Below are 26120 nucleotides of genomic sequence, written 5' to 3'. Positions count from 1 at the left end.
ATTAAAATTTAAAAAAATAGTAATTTTAGAAATTTATCTTTTTCTAAATTGCAAAATAAGCAGAATTCAGCTTTTTTGACACAGACTGACAATCTGAATTCATTCGTTCCTAGAAGCACTTCCACTTAGGATGTAAGCAACCTTCACATAGTGTGTCTTGTAAGTACCTGAGGTTTTTCTAGAAAGTGTTTTGACTAGAAAGATACCAACAAAAAAATCATATAATTCATATGAAATAAGTAAATAAATAAATTGCTATAAAGCATAGATTTTTTTCTTCTTATAATGGAGTCACCTCTTATCAAGGCCCAAAAGCCAATCAAGGATCAGTGTTAATCAGTGTGAAGTGATTACTGAGACAGCAGCACAGTTATGGTTTGTGGAGGAAATTGGATTGAATTTGATTATTTAAGAGAATGGCCCAACAAAAACTTGTTTACATTAGACTTGAAGATGATCATGTTGTAGTTAGCAGGAAAGCAGAACAGAGTTCTACAGGCAAACAGTTTTAGGAAAGAAGTTTTGTTCATGGAATTTGTGTTTAGATTTAGGCACAGATAGAGAATGAGGAAATTGTTGATAATGGTTGTAGCTAGACAAGTGCGTTTTGTGAAAGTTTTGCAAGAGAACCTGCCATGAAAATAATGATAGAGCAGAGAGGCTCACAACGTCTCTTATTAGGGATGACCTTTTCTCTTCCCAGCAACCTGTTTCCCACAGAAAAGACGTTGTGAGCCTGTTTTCATGCAAGTGCTCGTCTGAGCTCCAATCTATGGTCCCCCCCGCTCACCAAACATTCACAAGAAACACTCGTCTAGCTGAAAAGACTATCAAATATTTCCCCCACTCTTTATCTGTGCCTAAACCTAAACGTAGATTCCATGAACAAAGCTTCTTTCTTAGAACTGCACACCTGTGGAGCACTCTTCAGTTTGCCTGCTTTCTAGCTGACTACAATATAGTCATCTTCAAGTCCAATGTAAACAAGTTCTTGATGAGCCGTTCCCCTTAAGTAATCCAATTTACCAAATTTACACTTCTAATGATTACTATATTGTTCTTTTGACCACTGTACACTCTTTAATCCTTATCCTCGAGTGGTCTCCGGGCCTTGATAAGTGGTGGCCCCTTAGTAAAAAAAAAAAAAAAATTAGAAAAAGAGGTTGGAGCAGGGAGAAAAGAGTGTCTCTTACTAGGTATTAAAACTGGATTTGAATTCTGTCAAGGCAGAATAGGGTGCTCTGGGCAGCACCTCTCCAGATGTGGCAGCAGTACTCGATTTTAGGACATACTTGGCTCTTGTACAGGTAGATGATAGTGTCGGGGTGAATATGAATGCAAGTACATGTAAGGATGATTGGGGCCTTCTTTGGAGATATCTCTGCCGCAGGGGAAGCTATCCTTAATGTAGGCACATATTCTATGTCCATTGCGATCTTTTGGTTTTCATTTGAAGTTAGAATAGCACTTAATGAAGAAATCAGCTAAGGAAGCAGTTGAGTTAATGTCAGTTTCATACAAGAAAAACAGGTCAGGTTTGGTCTCCTGTAATTGAAGTTCAACTTCTGAAAGGTTGGAATGTAGACCTCTGATGTTAGAGAAGGAGACCTTGTAGTGACACCCACTACATTGGAAGATGTGGTTCTTAGTTTCCTCAGGTTTTGTTTGTTTGAGTTTTTCATGATTAAGTTAGAGAGTCTGTGGAAGAGGTCAGCAGAATGTTTTAGAGCAGGTTTGAGGGGAAGCAAGAGAAAGAGAGTAGGAACGAAAGAAAAAGTGAAAAAGGGAGACTTTTGTAGATTCAATAAAAATGAAAAGATTTACTTACTACTCAGCACTATAGATTCATATATTATTTATAATTAATAGTTTGTATATCTTATGAAATTCTATACTACATCTGCTTCATACATTTTTGACTTAAAACTCGAAACAACTCTACCTATTTCTGTTCTGCTAATTTTCTTGTTTTTAAATCTTTTTTGTCAATTATGCCTGGTACTACCCAAAACCAGTCCTTAAATAAGATTCTCCAATCTAAAAAACATAAGCTGACTTTACAAATCCCATTAATGGTACCTAATTATAAGGTGATGCCAGAAGTTTCTATCTCAAGGTATCTAAAGCAAAGAAAAGAAAACTTCCACTGATTAATATTGGAAGGGAAACTATCTTCAAGTACTATCCTAAACTGGGAATGGGGCAAAGAACTTATACTAAGTAGATATTAATAAGTCCCTCTTACCTTTTTTTTATGGAGAGTAAATAATACAGTGGATGTGTTATCGGCAGCTCCAGTAACTCTCGCTTCTCTCTTTTTGTTCCCCAGTCCTCATTTCCAATGAGTAATGTTTCTGACAAAGAGTGAAAAAAAAGCTGCTTCTCAGGTCGGTAGTACTTCGTGAACAGTAGTCTGAGATGCAGGAAATTTTCTGTTTCTATGTCTATCCTTGCAGCCATGTCACTAGTAAGGGTGCTGGAGGTAAACGTTTTCATCTGGGCTGATGTTAACCGCCTGAGAGTCAGGGACCCGAACCTTGGATTAACCACACAGGAGGCTGTCCTATAAGCAGGTGCAAAGTACTGGGGCTGCTGTATTGCCATTTGGTGAATGGATTCTGGAACATGCAGTAATCTCTGGTGGGGCCTCTCGATGCCATACTAGTGGGTAATTGTTACGGCTTTACCATATCATGTGCTACAAAAAAAAAAAAAAATCTTGTCTTTTCTCTCTTACTTTTCCTCTCTGTACTGCTCTAACCAAGTATGCTGACCTGTTCCACAAATCCCAAAATCCTCAACATGAAATATCTAAAAAAAAAAAAAACACGAATAAACCTAGAACCCCATCCTCCAACATAAACCCCTACTACCATGTCTCCTTCTCCAACATCAGAGGTCTACGTTCCAACCTTCCAGAGGTTGAAACCCAATTAAATGACAAAACCAGACATATTTTTTCTAAGCGAAACTGGAATAGGGCCGACCACCTCCCTAGATGAGTTCTTAATTAATGGATACTCTAACTTAACATCTAAATCTGACCCCCAAGATCGCCATGGGCATGGAATATGTGTCTACATTAAAGATGGCTTCCCGTGTGGCAGGGATATATCCAGAGAAGACCCTAACTTACCTTATATGTGCTTCCGGGTTGCACTAGCTTACACCACCGCATTTATATTTGCCCTTTATCGCCCCCACAACAGCGGAGTTACTATCTTTAAGAGTATATCGGAGAAAATTGACCACATCCTGTCTGTTCATCCCGCGGCTAACATTCACATTTGCGGTGACTTCAACGTCCACAATGTTGAATGGCTGACCCACTCAAATAAGACTGACGATGAGGGGAGGTTCTGTCATGATTTTGCCATTGCCTATGACCTCACTCAGATTGTTCACGAGCCCACCCGTGTGCCCGATACTACCAGTCAGTACGCAAGCCTTCTAGACCTTTTTCTCTCCACCTCCCCGGAGCTATGCTCATGTGCTGTTTTATCTCCTCTGGGATCCTCCGACCACTCCATTGTATCAGTTAAGATAAAAATGAAATATAATGATTCTACAGATGTACCTCTCCACCGTACTGTATACCTATACTCTATGGCTGACTGGAATAGCTTCCGTACATTCATATTTGATCTACCTCTTCATTCCATGTTTAAAAAGGATGTGTCCTATATAGTATCAGACCTGATCGAATGGTTACTTGTTGGCATAGACCAATTCATACCATCCAAAAAATTCCAACAAACACCTAACAGCCAGCCATGGTTCTCCCCTGAATGTGCTGCTGCCATCGCACATAGAAGTCACTTTTTCCATAGCTACCAACGTAATAGATGCACTGAGACTAAAGCTGCTTTCAGGACCGCCAACAACCACTGTAAAAGAGTAATAAAAAATGAAAGAGAGCTATATGCTCAGTCTGTTAAATCCAAAGTAGCTGAGCAGCGGCTTGGTTCCCATCAGTCTGGCAAATAGCAAATAGGATCCTGAACAGAAACGTGCATTCTATCCCAACCATTATCAATGGTCCAGAGGTCATCTCATCAGCATCCGACAAGGCCCAACTATTTGCCAAGAACTTTGCAGCAAATTCTACCTCATGCGACAAAGGCCATCAACTCCCTGTATTTCCTCCTACAACACACAATACGCTAGGTAACATATAAATATCTGTGCGTGAGGTCGCCAAGCTAATCAAGAACCTTGATTCCAGTAAAGCAACTGGCCCTGACGGTATTCCAATTATAGTATTAAAAAAGCTACAACCAGAAATTGCCCCCATACTTACCAAACTGTTTAAGCGTTGCCTTAAGGAGAAGTGCTTTCCAACACCCTGGAAAACCTCATCAGTATGCCCTGTATTTAAGAATTCAGGTGATAAGTCATCTCCCTCTCAATACAGACCAATAAGTCTTCTGCGTGTCATGAGTAAGTTGCTGGAATCCATATTAAATAGAGAAGTAGTCAACCACCTCAGCAGATATAACCTTCTTAGTGACACGCAATATGGCTTCCGTTCTACTAGATCTACAGCTGATGTGCTAACAGTTATATCGCATAGAATTAGCGAATCTATCGACAAAGGCGTCATTTCTAGGGCAATTGCTCTTGACATATCGAAGGCCTGAGATAAGGTATGGCATAAAGGCCTACTTCACAAGATTTCCAGCTACGGTATAACTGGAAAATCTTTTCTCTATCATTAAATCATTTCTCTCTGATCGGCTCATAAGAGCAGTGGTTGATGGGCAGAAATCAGAGGCCCACAGTATTAATGCTGGAGTCCCTCAGGGGTCCATTCTGGGCCCAACTCTCTTCTTGATCTACATCAATGATCTCCCAAAACACATACTAAAATCATTCGTTGACATCTATGCTGATGACATGACTATCTATTGCAACACATCAAAGGCTGTAAATGGAAACGATCTCTCTGATTCTCTCTCCTCAGATCTTGAGCGCGTGGTTCAGTGGGGGAAGAGGTGGCTGGTTACCTTTAATGCATCTAAGACCAAGCTCCTATCATTACATCATAAACGCTCTGATCCCCATCTGGCAATGATTTAAATGAATGGCTCTCGTCTAGAGGAGGCCCCATGTTTTGATAAGCTTCTGGGTTTGACCTTTACTCCTGATCTAAAATGGAACACATACATCAGCCTGTGGCCAAGGTCGCTGGGAAAATATTGGGATCCTTCTACCACTCCAGAAGATATCTCACTAATGATGCAATTCTCTATCTGTATAAAAGCCAAGTACGTCCAAGGATCGAGTACTGCTGCCACATCTGGGCAGGAGCTGCTAACAACAGTCTATCCTGCCTTGACAGAGTATAAAATAGACTTCGCAGCTTGGTGGGGGATGACCTTTTCTCTTCCCTGCAACCTCTCTCCCACAGAAGAGACGTTGAGAGCCTATCTCTGTTTTATCGTTATTTCCATGGCAAGTGCTCGTCTGAGCTCCATTCTCTGGTCCCACCCTCCGTCAATCTTTCACGAAAAACATCCGACTAGCTGAAACCACTGTCAATGATTTTCCCCATTCTTTATCCATGCCTAAATCAAAACGTAGATTCCATGAACAAAGCTTCTTTCTCAGAACTGCACGGCTGTGGAACTCTCTGCCGCTTTCCTGCCCCCCCCTCCCGAATTCAACTTGGATGTCTTCAAGTCCAGCACAAACAACTTCCTGATGAACTGCCCCCTTAAGTAATGACAATTTATCAAATCCTCAGTACTAACTATTACTACGATACTATCCCACTGATTAGTGTACACACAATAACCCTTATCCCCAAGTGGCTCCTGGGCCTTGATAAGTTGTGACCCCCATGTAAAAAAAAAAAAAAAAATACATGATCATCATCTAACACATGCACTGCTTCTTTAAGTTGTCTTACGCTTCATCAGTCTTAAGTCAGAGAATTGCAACCTTGGTTGAAGTGAGTGTCCCTAATTATGGAGGTCTGAACAGAGCTGAAAAGGGAAACAGACCAAATATCAAGGTCTCATGTATGATATGAAAAGAAACTGGAATCTTAGGGAGATATCAATCATTCCAGTTAAGGCTTATGAAGAAAAACCTAAAGTCCTACCTAACTAATATTCCTGGTGAACCAAGTGCAAAAGAGATCCAGACAATTGCACTTAAGGAAACAGCGAGGATACTAAAAAGAGCTCTTGGTTGGTTTCAATAAAAAGCAGGGCAATATTGGTAGCTGTTTGGTTGCCCCATACCCAGTGCTACAATCTTCAAAGGAAGAAAATTAAAAAATAAAACAAATTATCAATCAGTTTTTTTTTTCTACTCACCCCACCAAAAACACGGCAACATGGCATATTGCCACTTGGACATAAGGGGCTACTAATTCAGACCATGCCTAATAAAGAGTAAGGTGTTGGTTTACATTACATTTGATCTTCTGCATATATGTACAGTTTGAGAAACAAGTAGCAGGAAGAGAATTCCAAAGTCTAGCCATTCTAGAAAAGAAGCTATTTGAGTAGAAAACTTTCTGACATTTTAAAGACCTCAACAGTGAAGGGGTGTGATTTTGTTGCTAAGCAGGTTTCTTGGGGATATGTACATCAAGGGGGCACAAATGCAAAGAGTTCATCAGAGCAGATTCCATTAAAATATGGCACAGAGATGCAACATTGTGGCGATGGGACAGGGGTTGGAGCCTAGTTGACAAACTGGAACTTATTAGATTGGAGACCCTTTTTTGGGGCCTTATCCAAGAGGGAGAGACTAGTGGTAAAGTCACCAGCTAAATGAGACAGCAATGCTGCATACATGGGCGAATGGTGGCCTTATAGAAATACAGCTGTGAGCATTTTTCTAGCACGATAGAGGGAGTCCAACTTCTTTGTAACAGGCTTCACAATGTTCTCAACATATTTATTTCAGTTCATATTTCCTGTGAATGTTAAGCCGAGGAGTTTGAAGGAAGAATCCTTAGGTAGGGTGTTATTCGTCATGGATATCATAATCTCAATCCTCATCTCAAAAATTCTGAAACATAAAGACCGTTTTCCTGATAGAAAAAGATCATTCTGATACATTTGAATAGAAAACTTTGTAATTTAAAATATCTTTAGGTTTATTCAAAATAGTGTCGATCAGAAAAATATGTCAGCTTTTGCTGCCTGGTCCTTGTTGCAGAAAACTGTTGACCAAAGAATAAAGCAAAGGCCTGAAAAAGAAAATAAAAATCAGTTAAATTGCTTTGTCATTCAAACGTATTCACAGCAAGAAAATGCTATAACAATATTTATCAACTATTATAAAATTAATTCTTCAGAATTGATTAGAATTTATCAAGTTATGTGCACTAACGATGTTTGGAAGTGAAAACCTGGCCAACGAGGGTTGAAGGTATGTGTTGTATAGAGAAGGCTGATATGAGAACAATGAGTTTTATTGAGAGTAGGTATTTACCTGCTTCCTCAAAGGAGGGCTAAATCTGGAGTGGAACCATTGAATGCCTAAAGAGCATTCATGGCTGGTATTTACTACTCCCCTCAAAGAAGAGAAAAAAACTGAGTAGAGATGAATTAATCTCAGAAATAAATCTCAGAAAATTTTTCATATAGATTTTGGATTTCTGTAAAAGATGGAAATTCGCATAGCTGACCAGAACTTATGCATTTTGGGACCAGTTCAATTTTCAAGATAAGCTCTTGATTTACATTTTGTAAATCCTCTTTATCTGACCAAAAATATAACCCTATTTTCCGAGATGCAGCCGGAAATCATACTCTACATGAATCCTCAAATGTAGCTTCCACAATACCAAGAATCCAGATAAGCAACAACTACATATTCACCAGTTGATGGTAAATTTCATTATTTCTATTCTGTTTTTTACTGAAAATTCAACTATGTAAACAAAGAAATAATACGGTAAATTTTTACCTTGTTTTTCCACCTTAACATTTTTCTTAAAAATGACTACTTTTAAAGGGTTCCGGCTATGCTGAAAACGAATATCACATTTAAATTTTCTGCAAATAAGTAGTCTTTCCGGATATTAAGCAATGTCATTTCTTATGTTATTGCTGGTGGCTATTTTGGTGCGCACGAGCGTGCAAACACAACCCCGAGAAACTACACGCAAATGTGCATACCAAGATGGCCACCAGAATAGCATAAAAAATGAAATTGCTTAATATCCGGAAAGCTATTTACTTGCGGAAAATTTACATGCGATATTCGTTTTCAGCATATCCAAAAAACCTACAGTAGTTATTTTAAAGAAAAATGTTAAGGTGGAAAAGATAAAAATTTATGGTTTTGTTTCTTTGTTTACATAGTTGAATTTTTATTAAAATAGAAATGACATTACCTCCCCCCCCCCAAAAAAAAACAACACTTATTATATAAAAAATGCATCACAATAAAATTCTTTATCAGACCACCTCATTTTTACATTTGGATTGGTTGGTTGGTTGGTTGTTTTTGTTTTACGGCATATCAACCCTTTTCAGGTTATTTAATGCCGAATCCAGTGATTTTGAAAAATTTTTTAACAGAATACATTTGTTTTTTTTTTCAAGTCAGTTTCTATTTAGCCCATAGTTGGGACCCTAACAGGTACTATCATTCCAGGTCAGAGTGGACGTGGGAGCAATGGCAATTAAGGGGTGGCTTCACACTCCCCAAAGCCCACAAGCTGGGGCATCACCATCGGATATAGTTTAGGACCATTTACATTTGGAAACTAAATATTTTGTTATTAAAAGTGATTTTAAAAACAGTAAGCACAAACACATGTCAAGAGCCGACATTATTTTAAAACCCTAACCCTTGACACGTTGTTTTATGCATGTATTTCCGTGATACCTAAAAATTAGTTGGTTTGATAGAGAATTTCATTGTAATGAGTTTTAATTGCCCCCTCCCCCCTTACACTTTTATTTTGTGATTTTTCTTCTGTTATTTTACCACACCGAGATACTGTTTGTGGAAATTTATCTCAATAAATATTTAAAAAAACAAAAAATGAAATTATTAATTCAAAGTACAGTTACATATTTTATCTTTATTTTATAAACGAAACAGACAAGATATTTAAACAAAAAAAGTCATCTATATATTTTTCCATATCATAAAGATTTCTGATATAAAAAATATAAAAAGGTGAAGAAACAGTTGTTATTATTTATATATCCTCAGTTAAAAAAACAGGTTTGTTTTACAGATTCCAAAAAATGGTGTTGACACAGAGTTAAAAATAAAAAATATATAAAATATAATGACTTAAAAATATACAAAATATGTATATAGTATGTAAAATTTACGGTTCTTCTTCATTATTGTAGCTGAAAAATTGAGTTTTCATTAAAAAATAATGATAACTATTTACATTTTTTTGTCAATTTCAACAATAAGCAATGTTATCTCCCTAATTGCCATGTTACAATTAGTTAAATATTTCTGGAATATTATGTAAAACACATATTTCTAGGATTCAATTAAAAAATGATTTCAGCCATGTTTGCTTGTGATATGTGACGTCAACACTAGGGAAATGAAGAAGAACCTATTATGTAAGTTAAAGTTGCTAACGTTTTAAAAGAAAAGAATGTTAGTTAAAATATTTATGTTAAATAGTTAACTGGGAAATTTTGGCTCAAGGAAAAATGTTATGAATAGAGAAAAGCCTAGACAAAGTTAGTTTGGAATTTGGTTTAGTAAACAATGATGTGGCTTATGTGACGAACAAGATTATTTACCCTGGCTGACATAAGAGACACTTAAGCCAGAAGAAATCAGAATTAGGAGTTAGTCTCTAAGAGGAAGTCAAAGAGAGGAGTTAGTAGTTAGCAGACAGTAGTTGTCTCTGTGGTTTGATGGAAGCATCTATGGACCAACTAAGGAAGAAATAAGAGAGAAGAATAATAGCTGCAAACTCCAAGATGTGGAACATTGGGAAATAAAGATCTGCAAATGATAACTCAGTATTTTGGGTGTTCCATTTGGAAGATGCCGCCTTCATTTCAGGTGGCTGCCACCAGAGGAGAAGGACGACAGTAAATAAGGTATATGACCTGTCAGGTGTTGAGCATCATTGCTAAAGACTGTCCATTTATTGCCACATTCATTATTATCGTGGATATGTGAAAACACCCGCATACACACAGCAAGACTATTAAATCTATATCTATATAAAAGCAAAAATGTGTGGATACTAGAAACAGTTTTGATTGGCTAATCTAATAATCAAAACTCCTCATAAACGATGATTCTAATGGTCTTAATTTTAGCATCAAATGAAAGACAATAATTTATTGTTAATCTTGGGGGGGGGGGATGTTAATTTTTTCCAAGTGACCGTTTACAAAAATAAAATTATACGAAACTACCCCCAAAAGACATTGCATATACAAAACTTGCAATTAACATCCAAATCCTATGCAATATGAACCGCCATGTTGCTATGGCAACACACACACACAAGAAATGTTTTTAATTTTGAACTTCTCTTGTATTTAATCTTTTATAACATTGTTTATTTTTTTTAAACTGACTTTTTGAATTAAATGGTTGCTGTAAAATTTCAAGCAATAACAAATTCGTTAATTGTGGGGATTTGCCTTTCTTTGTTTACAAAGCCATTTGGCAGAAGTGACGCCCGACATATTTTTAGCTACGGATGATGATAGTTGTATAGAAAGAACCTTTTTTTTTTATAAGTTTTATTTAAACAGTCTTTATTTGAACTTAAAGGACCTTTTTTAGATTTGTGAACTGTTTTTCCCCATTAATATGTTTATGAACGTTTACCTAACTTTTCTAATAAAAGTTAGATAAATGTCAACAACAAAATTTTGAAATTAAAATCAGTATACTTAAAAAAAAAAAAAGAAAAAAAAAAAAGACGAAATGTTTTTTCTTCAATTACATTATAAACTTTACTTGAACTTTCCAACAAACTTTTACTTACATAAAAAATAAATTTATAGATAATTTCAAATAATTTTTTTTGAAATATATTTAACGAAAAGTTGTTGCATATTGACATTTCTCACATATTTAATCAAACATCATAAAACAACTGTATTCATTGCATGTTATTCACCAAATACTTGTCTTTGTTTATTTTATCTTTTTAACAAGTTTTTGTATACATAACAAGAAACCTTTATTGATCTTTTATACTTAAAATTATAAAATTTCTTTTAAGAAAAAAATTTATTTGGAATTATTACTTTCGACATTGATTTTTTTAATGAAACGATTACAGTTATTTCCCCTGATTATTTTATTTTTTATATATGTTCTGAAGATCGAAACAAAAAAACAAAAAAAATCTTCAAATAAATTCATTTGGCAATTGCAAAACGTTTCCATCGTGGAAAAATAATTTCTTGTAGACAGAAAGATGTTTTACTTTATTTTTTATTAAATATTCGACACTATTGCATAATTTGACCCAGATTCTCGGGATTTCCCATCAAGCATGGATTGGGCAAGACCGGCAATCAACGGTTTAAGCTGATCGTTGTTACATACTCTTTAAAAACAAACAAACCGGATAAAATACAAATGTAAATATTTTTATTTAATTTATTTTACATATTTTGTTTTGTTTTTTTTTGGTAAAATATTTATCAACAAAAAGTTTGTTTTCTTTTCGTTCAAGAAAAAAGTAACAGGTTTAACTTTTTACACCGTAAATTCTTAGGTGTAAGTACAAGTTTTTTTTTGTCTTGTTTTTTTATGACTTTTTGTTTATTCAAGTATTTCTGGAGAAATATATAATATAATTTAAATATATTTATAAGAAAATACGTAAAAATATATTTACCAAAAGCATAAATTGTTAGATGATAGTACAGGAAAACTTTTTTTTTTTTTTTCAAGAAAACTTATCTATATTTTATTACATTTTTTTTTTCAGCAGTATACCTGACATACACAAGACATACTTAGACACGGTTATATAAACCCAACAATACAACAGTTGGCTTTGGTGTCAAGAGAAAACCCTCAGCATGATTTCCCATAGCTGCAGTCATGATAATCAGTACTTGTACAGTTTAATAAAGATATTAAAAAATGAAAACATCGAAAAAAAGTTTAAATTGTGTGCATCCATTATGGAATAAAGTTTTCCGAAAAAAAAAAAAATTCACTAATTTTATCAAGAAGTTTTTTTACAGCAAAAAAACAATTTATTATAATACCGAGCAAAAGGTTCGAGTTTTAGGAAGAAAAGCTAGTATTAAAGATGGGGAAGGAGTGTCGGGGCTTTAAATGGAGTTATCTCGTGGCGTGTTCAAAAAATTAAAAGATGTCTACCTTCAACGTGCTGTCATCAAAATCTGTTTTTCCGCGGTAAAAAAAAAAAAAAAAAAAAATTCGATCAAATTAAGTGAAAAATTTATTTTTTCTTTTTGTTGAGATCTTCAGTCGAAAACGGATACGTACAATATAATCTTTATTTGATATTTTCATTGTTGAATGTCTTCATTAAACTGTACAAGTGCCTAATAGTCAAACAAATTTCACTATTGCATTATATCGAATTGTTTTTGGTTCAACCCATTTTGCACTTATGAAAGGGTCCAAAGTATACATTCCATATTATAAACCAATTCCAGTACATATATTCCATATTCCAATTTGTATAAATATAGGCAACTATGAGTTTACAAATACTTACACAGAATTTGTCTCCTTGTTTATTAAAACATTAAGCTCATTCTCCAGGAACGGACGCTTGAGACGCATCTCAGATTGGCCAGACTCTTTAAAGAAGAATTTTGAAAATTAGTAAAAATAACATTCAACATATTAAATTATCTTATTTGATTTCCAGAAAATCAGACCAAAGTGCATTTAAGCTGACATATCAAACTTTAATTCTAAGTAGCAAATTTTTGTTGTTTATTATTGTACCATGTTATTGGCACTCCAAATTTACAATATGGCAAGAAAGAAAAAAAAAAAAGAAAGAAAGAAAAGAGGATGGAGTTTAGCTCCGAAATATATTTATGTTATAAATTTCAAACAAGTAAAATATTTGTTTATTTTCTTAACATTACGTTGTGATTTGGTTTTCAAGCACACTTGATGCCTATTTTATTTTATTAAATATAATAATGTACTTGATTACAACTTATTTGAAAAAGTCTGTTAATCTGAAACAGTTTTAAAAGTAAAAATGAACAAGGGCAATAACTCGTCTTAGATTAAAGAATAAAATAGCACTTGTCTAGCTTTTGCACAAATAAATAAAAATTAAAATTACTTCAATGTCCGGTAGGTAAAGCTAATCAGTAATAAAATAATAACCTTGGTTTACGAAAACAGATTTTTACTCTGAAGTAATTATGGAAATAGGTGTTTATTTCTTATAACTAATTTTAGTAGGTGAATACAGATTTCCAAACAGTTTTGCTCTATTGCATCTACTTTTTTTGTTAGCTTTCAGAACCATAAAAAATATAGACAAAAGGTTAAAAAGTGTCAATAAAGAGGTGGGGGTGTAGGTTTACTTCATAAGATCTCTAGCTATGGTATAGCTGGAAATGTCTTCTCAATTATTAAATCATTTCGTTCTGATAGGTTCATAAGAGTAGTAGTTGAAGGGCAAAAATCAGAAGCTTACAGTATTAATGCTGGTGTCCCTCAGGGGTCCATCCTGGGCCCAACTCTTTTCCTGATCTACATTAATGATCTTCCAAATCACATCCTTTCATCATTTGTAGACATTTATGCTGATGACACTACCATTTATGGTAGCACATCTAAGACAGTAAACGACCAAGTTCTCTCCGATTCTCTTTCCTCTGATCTTGAGCATGTGGTACAATGGGGAAAGGAGTGGCTGGTTACTTTTAATGCATCTAAAACCAAGCTTCTCTCTTTACATCATCAACATTCTGATCCACATCTGGCATCAATTGAAATGAATGGCTCTCGTCTTCATGAGGCCTCAAGTTTTGACAAGCTTCTGGGCTTGACCATTACTCCTGATCTTAAATGGAACACGTACATCAAATCTGTTGCCAAGGCCGCTGGAAAAATGGTGGGATCTTTCTATCGATCCAATAGATATCTCACCGCTGATGCAATTCTCTATCTATATAAGAGCCAAGTACGTCCAAGGATGGAATAATGTTGCCACATCTGGGCAGGAGCTGCTAGAAAAGACTTGTCCTACCTTGATAGAGTTCAAAATAGACTTCGTAGCCTCGTAGGAGATGTCCTTTTCTCTTCCCTGCAACCTCTATCTCACAGAAGAGATGTTGCGAGTTTGTTTCTGATGTATCGTTATTTTCATGGAAAGTGTTCGACTGAGCTTCAGTCTATGGTCCCCCCTCGCCAAACTTTCACAAGAAACACTTGTCTAGCTAAAAACACTATCAATAATTTAATTCCCCCCACTCTTTATTTGTGCCTAAACCTAAACGTAGATTCCATGAAAAAAGCTTCTTTCTTAGAACTGCACGCATGTGGAATTGTCTTCTGTTTTCCTGCTTTCCGGCTGACTACAATATGGTTGTCTTCAAGTCTAACGTAAATAAGTTCTTGATGAGCCGTTCCATATAAGTTAACAAATTTACCAAATTTTCATTACTAATGATTACTATATTGTCCAATTTCAATTGTACACTCTTAAACCCTTATCCTTGAGTGGCCTCTTGGCCTTGATAATGTGGTGATGCCTGTGTAAAAAAAAAAATAAATAAATAAAAGCTTCAAAATTCTGAGGAGCCAACAAGAAAGAAGAAAATAGAAACTGTTTACCTGCTGTAAACACTGAAGCTGTGTGTTTGTATTTGTTATATTCCAAATATTCTTGGATCAATTCATTGATTATCAGGTTTTCGTTACAAATTGGTGGCTTTTCATCAGAAAATTCATCCAAAATACTAAACATTTCTGCTCGGATTTGTGCCTTTATCCTATTTAAAACTCCTTTCTTCTGTAAACTTTCAGAAATTGCTGCAAACAAATCCAAAGGAAAATATTATATCTTTGTTAGAAAAAAAAAAAAAAATATATATATATATATATATATATATATATATATATAAAAGTGAAAGTGTCTGTGTACATTTCCCTACGTAATAACTCTGTCAATTTTAAGCTTACAGATTCGAAATTTGATATACAGGGTACTGAGGTTTGGGAAAATCGATGTGATTGGTTTTCGGACAGAAATTTGGCGATTAAGGGGTCAAAGTTCAACGATTTGATCTTTGAGAATCTACAATTTTGGGTCTAAACACGTGAAATTTTAGATATAGATTCCTTAACTTAATAACTGTATTTGAGCCCTAAACAATAAATTTTAAGGGGGTCATAATAGGGGTTAAAGTTAAAAAAATTGACCGTTATTTATTTATTTTTTTTCTCAGCATACACCTCAAAACACCCGGGAAACGCTGGGCACCCATGCTAGTATATATATATATATATATATATATATATATATATATATATATATAATATAAAGCTTAATGTGTGTGTATGTGTGTCTGGTCACGAATAGGCTCCTATATGGTTGACTATTTTAAAAAACTGATTACATATAATGATAGAAGATGTATCGAGACACAGAAATGGGTATGTTTTATCTGGCAGAATAGTGGTTCATTAAAATTGTGGGGTCTGCGTACGCGCCTGGTCCACAAAGTATGGAAATTAAAAATTTAAAAATTAAAAAAAAAAACGTTTACAAGTGTTTTTATATAGATGTACATAATAATACTTTGATAAGTATGTTTTAATTTAAATAGGGATGATATAATAAAATTGCCGTGTCTGCGTTCGCACCTGGCCTCTATAGAATGGAAATAGGCACAAATTTTAATAAAGACTTTTCATATCTATCTGCATAAGTATACTTTGATAATTATGTTTCAGTTTGAAGAAATATGGTATAATAAAATTATGGGGTGTTCGTTCGCACCTGACCTCCATAGAATGGAAATATGTCACAAAGTTTAACAAGGTTTTTTAATATAGATCCACAGAATATTGTGATAAGTGTTTCAGTGTGAGCAGGTATGGTATAATAAATTATGGGCTTTATCTATTTTTACTTTCATCATATGTTGCTTTGGTTTTGATAACCCCAAATTCAACCCAAATTTACAACCCTTCCTTTTCATAACCTATCATACTTTCATAAATCACAGTCCATTTTCAGTAGGCTGTTTTTGCACCCAGTCAACGACAGGTACTTTTGCTAATATATATATATATATTAGTGATGGTACAATTACAATATTTTTTCCAATTCCGATAGAATTACTGATTTTGATTCCAATTCTTTATAAATCTCTAAATATTTAACTATATAGTTGTATTTTTTTCTCTGATTACCGTAAAAACACACGAGTTAAATGTGCAAATATTTTCCTAAACGTAAATATATACGTGATCTATCGATTTTAGCTTCACTGCTTGTTTAAAATCAATAGATATTTCTTATTTTATCATTATTGGCAGCAATGAAAGATTTAGCTTTAAACAAAATCAAATAAAAAAGACAATTAAAAGAATCGTTTTTGCATCGGAAAATCAGTACACATTTTTCCGATTCTGATACCCTTAAATATTTTGATTTTTCTAAATCCCAATTCTGATTAATCGTCCGGACACTAATATATATACAGGGAGACCAAACTAATAATAATAAAAAAAAAACAAAAAAAAAAAAACGGGCCCCAAATCTAATTAGGCCCCGTTTCTTAGTGTTTTGTTCGAATGGAATGAAACTTTAGTCATAATTAGTTTATTATATTCAAACCATCACATCAAAACACTAGGGTCTTTGGTCTTTTTTTTCTGTTTTAAAGTATATGTTCTAGATGGCCTCCATTTAGCTTTTTTTTGGGGGGGGGGTCACCCTGTATTAGCAATACACATTAAAAAATGTGAAATTACTCAAAATATCTCGATAATAGCATGCATAGAAAAAGCTGGATCTAAAAAAGCATCTTTTTAAATTTTCAAATATTTTTCAATCTGATTAAAAATATGTAAATTATGACTATTTTTGTGCCTTGAGGGATTGAATATTTTTCCAAGTGTTTTGACACATTTTTTTTTACACTAATTTTTCATTAGAAATATTACGTCTTTGTTAAGACACAAGATTAAGCAATAAAACTTGTGATAGAAATATTTTTCTGCACAAAATCAAAAATAAACCATTGACAATCTACAGAAATTGACAGTCCACAAGTGCAACACATGCACATAAATATGCAGCAATACCTTAAAAATATCATGTATTCACTAAAATAAAAGAAGTTTGAGAACTTAAAGCTGAATTGCACTGCATTTATGCACAAGAAATTGAAATCGTAAAACGAATAGATTTACCAGATTTCTTTGATAGTATTGTAGCTCAACAAAGATTTCTTTGATAGTATTGTAGCTCAACAAAGATTTCTTTGATAGTATTGTAGCTCAACAAAGATTTCTTTGATAGTATTGTAGCTCAACAAAGATTTCTTTGATAGTATTGTAGCTCAACAAAGATTTCTTTGATAGTATTGTAGCTCAACAAAGATTTCTTTGATAGTATTGTAGCTCAACAAAGATTTCTTTGATAGTATTGTAGCTCAACAAAGATTTCTTTGATAGTAGTGTAGCTCAACAAAGATTTCTTTGATAGTATTGTAGCTCAACAAAGATTTCTTTGATAGTATTGTAGCTCAACAAAGATTTCTTTGATAGTATTGTAGCTCAACAAAGATTTCTTTGATAGTATTGTAGCTCAACAAAGATTTCTTTGGTATTGTAGGTCAACCTCAAAATATGAGATTCGACATTTTTAAAGAAATTGTATGTGACCATAGGGAAAAACTTGGCAGCAAGAAAAAAAAACAAAAAAAAACAAACAATAAAACAATGATTCTAGTAGAATTTAAAGTGAGAGATTAATTTCACATATAAATCTAATATAAAATAATTTCTCATTTCCACTGCTGCATTCTAGCTTTTTAGAGCAGTTAATCAATTTTTTAAAAAATATCAAAAACATTTGGAGAGCTGAACCATCTGTGAATAATAATACACACACACACATATATATATTAATTGAAATTTTGAAATGCTTTCAGATTATAGATTGTATAATATTGTAAAATTAAAGCCAATATAAATATTTGTATCAATATTTATAAGACAATCCTAACGCGATAAAGAAGATCAATATACAGGATAGAGCAATAGTACAGGGTGGAACAGAGCAACTTGCTTATTTATATTTAGAACCCTAAAATGATGGTTGCTCTGAGAGGGTGGAGTTTAAAGTTTTGTTCTTAACATGCATTACTTATATTTGTTTATTTTTCAGGAATCTCAGAGAGCATCATGCAGTGGATGATTTGGAACACGCTTGCACTGTTGAGGCATTTTTTTCAAGCGGTCGCTCAATCATCGCAACGCAATGTGCATTCTGTAGACATTTCAATATTGCCCCCCCACCCCACCCCCGTGGTCGTGTTTCTGGCAGGCAGTGGATTATTTCATGAGTAAACAACTTCAGGGAAACGGGTGATGTAAGGAAAAAGAATGCTCTGACGAATTACAAGCGCTTGTACACTCTCAACGTAAATACACCCCGACAAACCTAACAAGCAGCTAAATCCCACCCCTTCACTGTAGGGATCCCTAGGTGTAAGAAAGCCTTCTACTTCAATAGTTTCTCCCCAGAACTACTAGACTTTGGAACCCCCTTCCGGGATTCTGCTTTCCCAACTGTACTGACATGCAGAAGTTCAAGTGTAATGTGAACAGACATCTTGCTACTCATCTCCCTTCATAATATTCCTGCAACTTCTGTCTGATACTAGCCCCCTAATTCAAAGTGGCCTTGTTTTGTTTGGGGTGTAAATTGAATTGAAAAAAACAAAACAAAAAAAACATTAACAATAGATATTTAGTGACACGTATACACGTCAGGATGAATCTTTCGTCCCAAGTACACATATCGACATATGGTACACATTAAACAACAGACCCTCTTTTTAGAACCGAACCATACAACATACACCTTTATCACTGCATGCTATGTATGTTACCATCAATCATATAACAACAGGGGCACGTTTGAAATAAATGTTTGTTTAAAGCACAATTACACCATGATACTTGACTTTATCATTTTAAACTTAAATTCAAGCCATTATCACCGCACAAGCAGTAAGGCAAAGCATATAAAATCAATAGGAGGTTCCTGGATATGGCAGGAGTGTATTTAAAATGAATGTTTCTGTTTAGAGTACAATTCATCCATGATAGCTTACTTTTGTATTTTAAATGTTAATTCAACCCATTATATATTAAAAAATAATTTTATATACACTATAATGTATTGTGACTAAGTTACTGCGGGGAGGCATATGAAGCTTTCTCCTGGTGCATCGTGATGGGTCCCCAACTAAAGTAAGCAATCAATCGATTTGATTGAAAAATGGGTGATTTCACCGAGAACAGAAGTATGGAAATGAGAAACATTCGTTGATCATCATTTCATCCCGAGCATCGTCGGGTGTCCCTGCTAGTTGGAAAATAATTTCTGGGTAGATTTAAAGTCTATAAGCAGTAGAATCGAGTATTATGAAAGAAAATCAGTATTTTTCTAGAATGCAACAATATTACAAATAGTTTTTACATATACACATATAAATATTGATAACAGTCTTAAAATCCCTCCATCATACACATAGGTTTACAGTCGTCTAGTCAGATTGATCATCTCGGATTTTTGCTGATAGGCATGCTGCGGACCAGGATATAATAATACCCTAACTCGCCACAAGAAAATAATGAAACGAATGGAATTGAAGGAAACAAAAACTCAATTGATGGATAAGATAAACGTCGTTTATTTACAGTTGAAAGAATGAATGTTTTAGATATAACATGTGTTATTGTCCGCGCGGGTGTAACCATCGTTTGTTGTGGGATTGGTATTATAGAAGGAAAAAGGAAATGTGTTTTCATCTCATGGTCGGGTCACTATCGTTTGTTCGCGCGTGGGAAAAGAAGTGAGTAATATAGTAGAAATGAGAATGATAGTCCAACGTGTAGACAAAGACAAAGGATAGTGGGTTAAACTGTACGTCATGTTAGCAGTCAGCTACGCGAAGGTATTCTCAGGGACAAGATGTATATGTAGAGAGAGAAAGAGTGTAAAGGTGTACATACGGTCTGTTAGCTTTTTGTCCCACATAGTAATAAATAGCATGGTGTGCGCGCGCCTGCCAAAACGGCGGCGGCTGGTGCGCCGACCAACCACCTCTGAAAGGCAGGTTGGAAAAGGGAGAAGCCGCTTATTGCTCTTTCTTTTATAGGTGTTTCCGGTGGTCTTTTGCACATGTGTGGATTTCCATTGAAAGGAAGTGACGTCATCCATCTGTGTGCGTACGTTAGCGTGTGTGTATATACACGTGAATGTGAGTTATGTATGCGAACATGAATATATGTACGTGTGTGGACGTGGACACGTATGTTTGTGTGCGTGTATGTATATGACAAGTAATATAGCTTGAAATGTGAATGTGTGTTTTTGTGTGAGACTAGAAAAGGCTCGCACAATAGTAATAACTGATTAATAAAAATTTGAAAACAAAACTAAAATTATTTGTGCAGTTTACAGATTCTGCAGTTTTTTGGTGTTTATTTAAATTGGCACTTATGGCGGCAATTAAAAGTAAAGAAAATGCAGAAACGTCTTTATGATGTATGTACTCGTTACAGAATGAAGATGTCATATTCCAAAAATCACGTAAATCGATCACGTGTTCTTTTTTTGGTAAATATTCAGATATGCTACAACAGGACACCAACCACTCTAATTTGTTTTTTTAGGAGTAATCGAGGTCACTGACAACGAATCTGATAATAAAGCCGGGGGCAAATTTACCGTGTGCATGGTATTAACCCCTGAACTACTTTCCGCCATTTTACAGCTTCCGTTTAAGCTACGCGCGCGCGGCAGCATAAACGACGGTTGATGAATGCACCTTTACGTAGAGAACTGCCTTTTCACATGGCATACGAATCTTTTGTGGAACATTTAAACTTATATGAAAATGAAGAAAAGCACTCCAAGCGTGTGTGTGTGTGTGAGGGGGGTAATGTCAGAAAGACTTTGTTTTCAGAACAGAATTTAAAAAAAAATTTTTATTTTCATTGGCAGACAATTTAAAATTTGAAGAAAAAATTTACCGATTAGATTACATTTTAACATTTTAAAATTTTATTGCTTTCTGTGCACATTTACATTGGGGGTTGCGAGAAATTCCAGATTCAACCGCCATCTTTCTTTTAGGCCACCTACACGGTTTGGTAGCCGGTCCATGATTGGTTTAAATTTGAATGTGTCAGGTGATTTGACTTGGCACCTTTTTTGTATTCATGCGTTTATTTTTCAGTCTGAGAAAGAACATGGAACGATACAGACTCAAACCAGCGGTTTCCTCACTAGAGAGCCAAGACAATTCCTTCATGGACACCAAATAGTCGATGAATGAAGGACATATCTCTACAAGCAGAGATTACTAATTTTGCTAAACCTATTCAGATCCAGGGTGGCATTCAAGAACCTCTTTGTCATGTTATTATCCAATTATTGGATTTTATCTTATTTCTTCTTGAGTCCCAAGGGTCTCACATTATGTCTGATTATAGGCGCCAGCATTCCTGTCATGATCTTCATGGATCTTTCCAAAGGAACAACGAACTAACATTCCAACAATAGGAATTCATATTAAAAGCTCCATGCGTATGGTAGCAAATCAGGCCACCGTTTTGCAAAAGGACTTACCGGAACCAAAGACCTTTCGGGTTTGTATTACTGTACACACAGATTCGAAAAAGTTGTCAAAAAACAAATATATAACAAATAAATGTTATCAAAGGCAAGATAAGTTACTTTTCTACCTAACTGGATATAATTTTCGTGTTTTTATTCAATTTAACATGTTTATTCAGCTCGAAAGCATACAGTGTTTACCGATGTATTGGAAAATTCAAGATGGCGGCCGATTCTCTCTTTAACACGGTAAGTTTGGAAAAAGGTGTAATAAATAAAAAACCGGTTAAAATACTGTTAAAAACTCGCTCAATATATGTTACCGTGACATGGGTTGACATATATTCGGCGGGTTTTTAATAGTATTTTGTATAGTTTTTTATTTATAACATCTTTTCCCAAACTTACGGTGTTAAAGAGGGTGTGAGACGCCATCTTGAATTTTCGAATACATCGGTAAACACTGTATGTTTTTCGAGCTGAATAAATGTTACATTGAATAAAAACACAAAAAATATATCCAATTAGGTAGAAAAGTAACTTATCTTGCCTTTGATAACATTTATTTGTTATATATTTCTTTTTTGATAACTTTTTCGAATCTATGTGTACAGTAATACAAACCCGACCTTTCATTGCTGTTACATTGTGAATAAATTTTGAGTTTAAAGGTATGGCTTTTGTTTGTGGAATTCAGTTGCTACTGCAGGGAGGAAATTGAGTGTGTAGGAAAGAAATTTCTTACAGGGTGGTGTTGGGGGTGCGCCTTCTCACTCAATGTAAACAGTAAAATCTCAGAAAAATGTTAAATGGTGTTCTAATTAGTAAATGTTGGTGCGTTACTTATGGAAAAACGGTTAATTAAACTGCAGAAGCACCTTTTTCTGTTTAAATTAGGGGAGGAAGGCAGTAAAATTTAAAAATGTTAAAATGTATTCTAACCAATACATTTTTTCTTCGAATTTTAAATTGTCCGCCAATGAAAATAAAAAAAAAAGTCTTTCCGACATTACCCCCCCCCACTTGGAGTGCTTTTCTTCTTTTTCGTATAAGTGTAAATGTTCCACAAAAGATTTGTACGCCATGTGAAAAGGCAGTTCTCTAAGTGAAGACACATTCAACAACCGTCGTTTATGCTGCCGCACGCGCATAACATAAACGGAAGCTGTAAGATGGTGGAAAGTAGTTCATGGGTTCAGGGGTTAATACCATGCAAACGGTAAATTTGCCCCGGGTTTGATTATCAGTTCTTTGTCAGTGACCTCGATTACTCCTAAAAAAACAAATTAGAGTGGTCGGTGCTCTGTTGTAACGTATCTGAATATTTACCCTTTTTTAACTAAGAAAATCAAAATTTACGATTTTACTACTAAATTGCATTGAACATAAGGCTGATTTTTTTTATTTTTACCTCAACACTTAGATTTGAGTTTTCTCTTCCTTATTTATTTCATCGGATTTTATCATGCCTAAACCACTACAAATTGTATTGTCGTAAAATTTGATTTTCTTGAATACAAAAACAAAACTACTAGATCAAATTACGTAATTTTTGAAATATGACATTTTCGTTTTGTAACGAGTATATACTTCATAAAGACTTTTCTATATTTTCTTTTTTTTTTAAATTGCTGCCATAAGTATCAAATTTAGATAAGCACACATTTTTTTTTAGATAATATTTTTCAAGTTAACTTCAATTTTTACTTTATCCGTTATTATTGCGCTACTTATGCACTTTTGTTACCGTGCTGAAATAATAACGTTATTATTTTGAAAGGCTTTCTTAATATGGGGAGTGTTTTGTAGCTATTCTATGCTTCCACCTAACAATTAAAAAAAAAAAAAAAGAAAGATATCGTGAAACTTGAATTTAAACTGAAAAACTATTTTAAAATAGCGCGGTAACAAAAGTGCATAAGCACCCTTATATTTTTTTAATTACATTGTTAGATGAAAGTACAGAATGGTTTACAAACAAACAAAAAAAAGATGCTAGTGCACTTACTGATCCGCGCTATTTTTTAAATCGTATTTCCAAGTTTAATTAAAGCTTTATGATATGTTTTTTTTTATTCAACTGTAAGATTAAAGTATAGAATAGTTACAAAACACCCTCCCCATGTTAAGAAAGGCTTTTTAAATAATAACGTTATTGTTTCAACACGGATCAATAAGTGCACTAGTACAAAAAAAAAAAAAAAAATACCCTGCTCTCCCCATGTTAAGAATGGCTTTCTAAATAACGTTATTATTTCAGCACGGTTTAATAAGTGCAGCCTCCAGCAGAGCAGAGCAGGCTCTGCTCTGCTCTGCTGGAGGCTGCCTGGCTGCACTTATTAAACCGTGCTGAAATAATAACGTTATTATTTAGAAAGCCATTCTAAACATGGGGAGAGTAGGGTATTTTTTTTTTTTGTACTAGTGCACTTATTGATCCGTGTTGAAACAATAACGTTATTATTTAAAAAGCCTTTCTTAACATGGGGAGGATGTTTCAGCACACTCACTACTGCCGCAGTATTCTTTTATTCATAAATTGTTCAGTGAAAGTACAAAATCGTTAACAAAACCCGTTGTCCCAAATGATAAAATGGCTTTCTAAATAATAACGTTATAAATTAATTAATACCCGACAAACAAAACAAAAACAAACACTCACCATCTTTTAAATCACCAACTTCGGCCATATTTATGAAATATTGTTATTTTGTGGTTGCGATGAAACGACGTGTAAAGCTAGCCTTTAATTAGTCAACTAATTTCGTAATCACTATTGCTTGAATCATTATTGCTTGAATTTTGTAACTTGGAATGTACTTTGCAAATATAAAATGTTTACAAGTTCTCTTTAGATGAAATAAGGCAGAAATTATTTCAATTCAAAAAATATTTTTTTAATGAATTATTTGATAAATATTTGTTTTTCGTAAGAAATAAGTGAAAAAAAAACAACAAAAAAAACAATGTAAGGGAGATAACCGCGTTTGGTCAGTGCATATTTTAAGAATTATTTTCTTTAATTTCAATATTTAATTTAATACGTATTTGCTGCATTCATTCTCGGCGGTTGTTTAGCTTGCTATTTGTTTTCTAGCTTCCTTCCCCGCTTGGAAGTCAATCCATCCCAGAACCAAGGAATATTTTAACATGTATGTTGTGAGATTAATTATATAGAAAAAACGCAGTCTCCTTTTTTTCATATGATCATCCTTCTGCAAAGACTGATCAGTCAGCATAAATAATTACACAAGTGTAGTATCTGTTCTGTTTGCCATCAAAGAAAAGAGGAGCGACATTAAAAATTTTTTTTTTTTACTTAAAAATTAGCAATCATGTATCAGAACTACTCTACGATAAGAATTAAGGAGCTGGATGAGTTTCAGGACCAAGTCCAAATATTTGTTGAACACTTCTTTTAGGGGTTCCAATTTGGGCGGATGATTTTTGGGGAAAGCCAGTTTTAGGGAAACATTTTAGTTAAAAATATTTTTAGGTTTATTTATTTATTTTTCTTTCTTTCTTTCTTTTTTATTTTTTTTAATTTATTTATTTTTTATTTATTCATTTATTTATTTTTACTCATTTTCACCGCAAGCAAAATATTTTGTCACTTGGACGTGGATAGGCTACTATTTGAAACCATATCTAGCAGGGAATTGAGCAGCGAGATGTCTGTTCACATTACATTTAACCTTCTGCACGTTAGTACATTTACGGAAGCAGGAAACAGGGAGGGAATTCCAAAGTCCAGCAGTCAGAAGAAAATAAATTATTAGAGTAAAAGGCTTTCTGCCATCTCTGGATTTCAACAGTATAGGAGTTGGATTTTGTAGCTTGTCGAGTTAATCTGGAGTATATACGTCGATGGAGGACAAGCGCTACGAGTTCATGAGAGAACATTCCATTAAAGTACTTTTAAAACAAGCATAGGGATGCAACATTGCAGTAATGGGATGAAGGGGCTGGAGCTTAGTCGACAACACAGGATTTATTAGATGTGAGCCTCTGTTTTTGAACCCTGTCTAAGAGTGAAAGACTAGAGGTCGTTACACCAGTCCAGATGCATGAACAAATTGTGACTTTGTAAAGATGTTATCTGGTGTGAGTCCTTTTTTTCACACAGTGCAGGGAGCCTGCCTTCTTTTCAGCAGCCTTGGCAATGTCCTCAATATATTTTTTCCAATTCATGTTGTCTGTGAATGTTAGGCTTAAGAGTCTGAAAGATGTGCTCTCAGGTAAACTGTTATTTATCATGGCAGTCGGTGGTCGAGAAATGTTTATAGGTTTATAGTTATTAAAGGAAAGGAGTTTA

At 34.4% G+C, this 26120-nt stretch overlaps 1 protein-coding gene across 1 annotated transcript; it reads right to left on the bottom strand.

Annotated features, from left to right (window-relative positions):
- Positions 1-6938: 6938 nt before the first annotated feature.
- Positions 6939-24614, bottom strand: LOC145293373 (centrosomal protein 20-like). Its single transcript, XM_080140009.1, has 4 exons — positions 24468-24614; positions 14773-14970; positions 12683-12767; positions 6939-7207 (listed from the first exon to the last, which is right to left on the bottom strand). Exons 1-4 carry the CDS (start codon positions 24493-24495, stop codon positions 7147-7149), a joined length of 372 nt encoding a protein of 123 aa, XP_079996135.1. The 5' UTR covers positions 24496-24614; the 3' UTR covers positions 6939-7146.
- Between the last annotated feature and the right edge of the window lie 1506 nt (positions 24615-26120).

The sequence above is a fragment of the Euprymna scolopes genome, chromosome 14, assembly GCF_053919585.1.
Source record: "Euprymna scolopes isolate OS-2025 chromosome 14, ASM5391958v1, whole genome shotgun sequence".
Taxonomy (NCBI): domain Eukaryota; kingdom Metazoa; phylum Mollusca; class Cephalopoda; order Sepiida; family Sepiolidae; genus Euprymna; species Euprymna scolopes.
The sequence above is the reverse complement of the archived record's forward strand: the minus strand, read 5'-3'. Positions and strand labels throughout refer to the sequence as shown.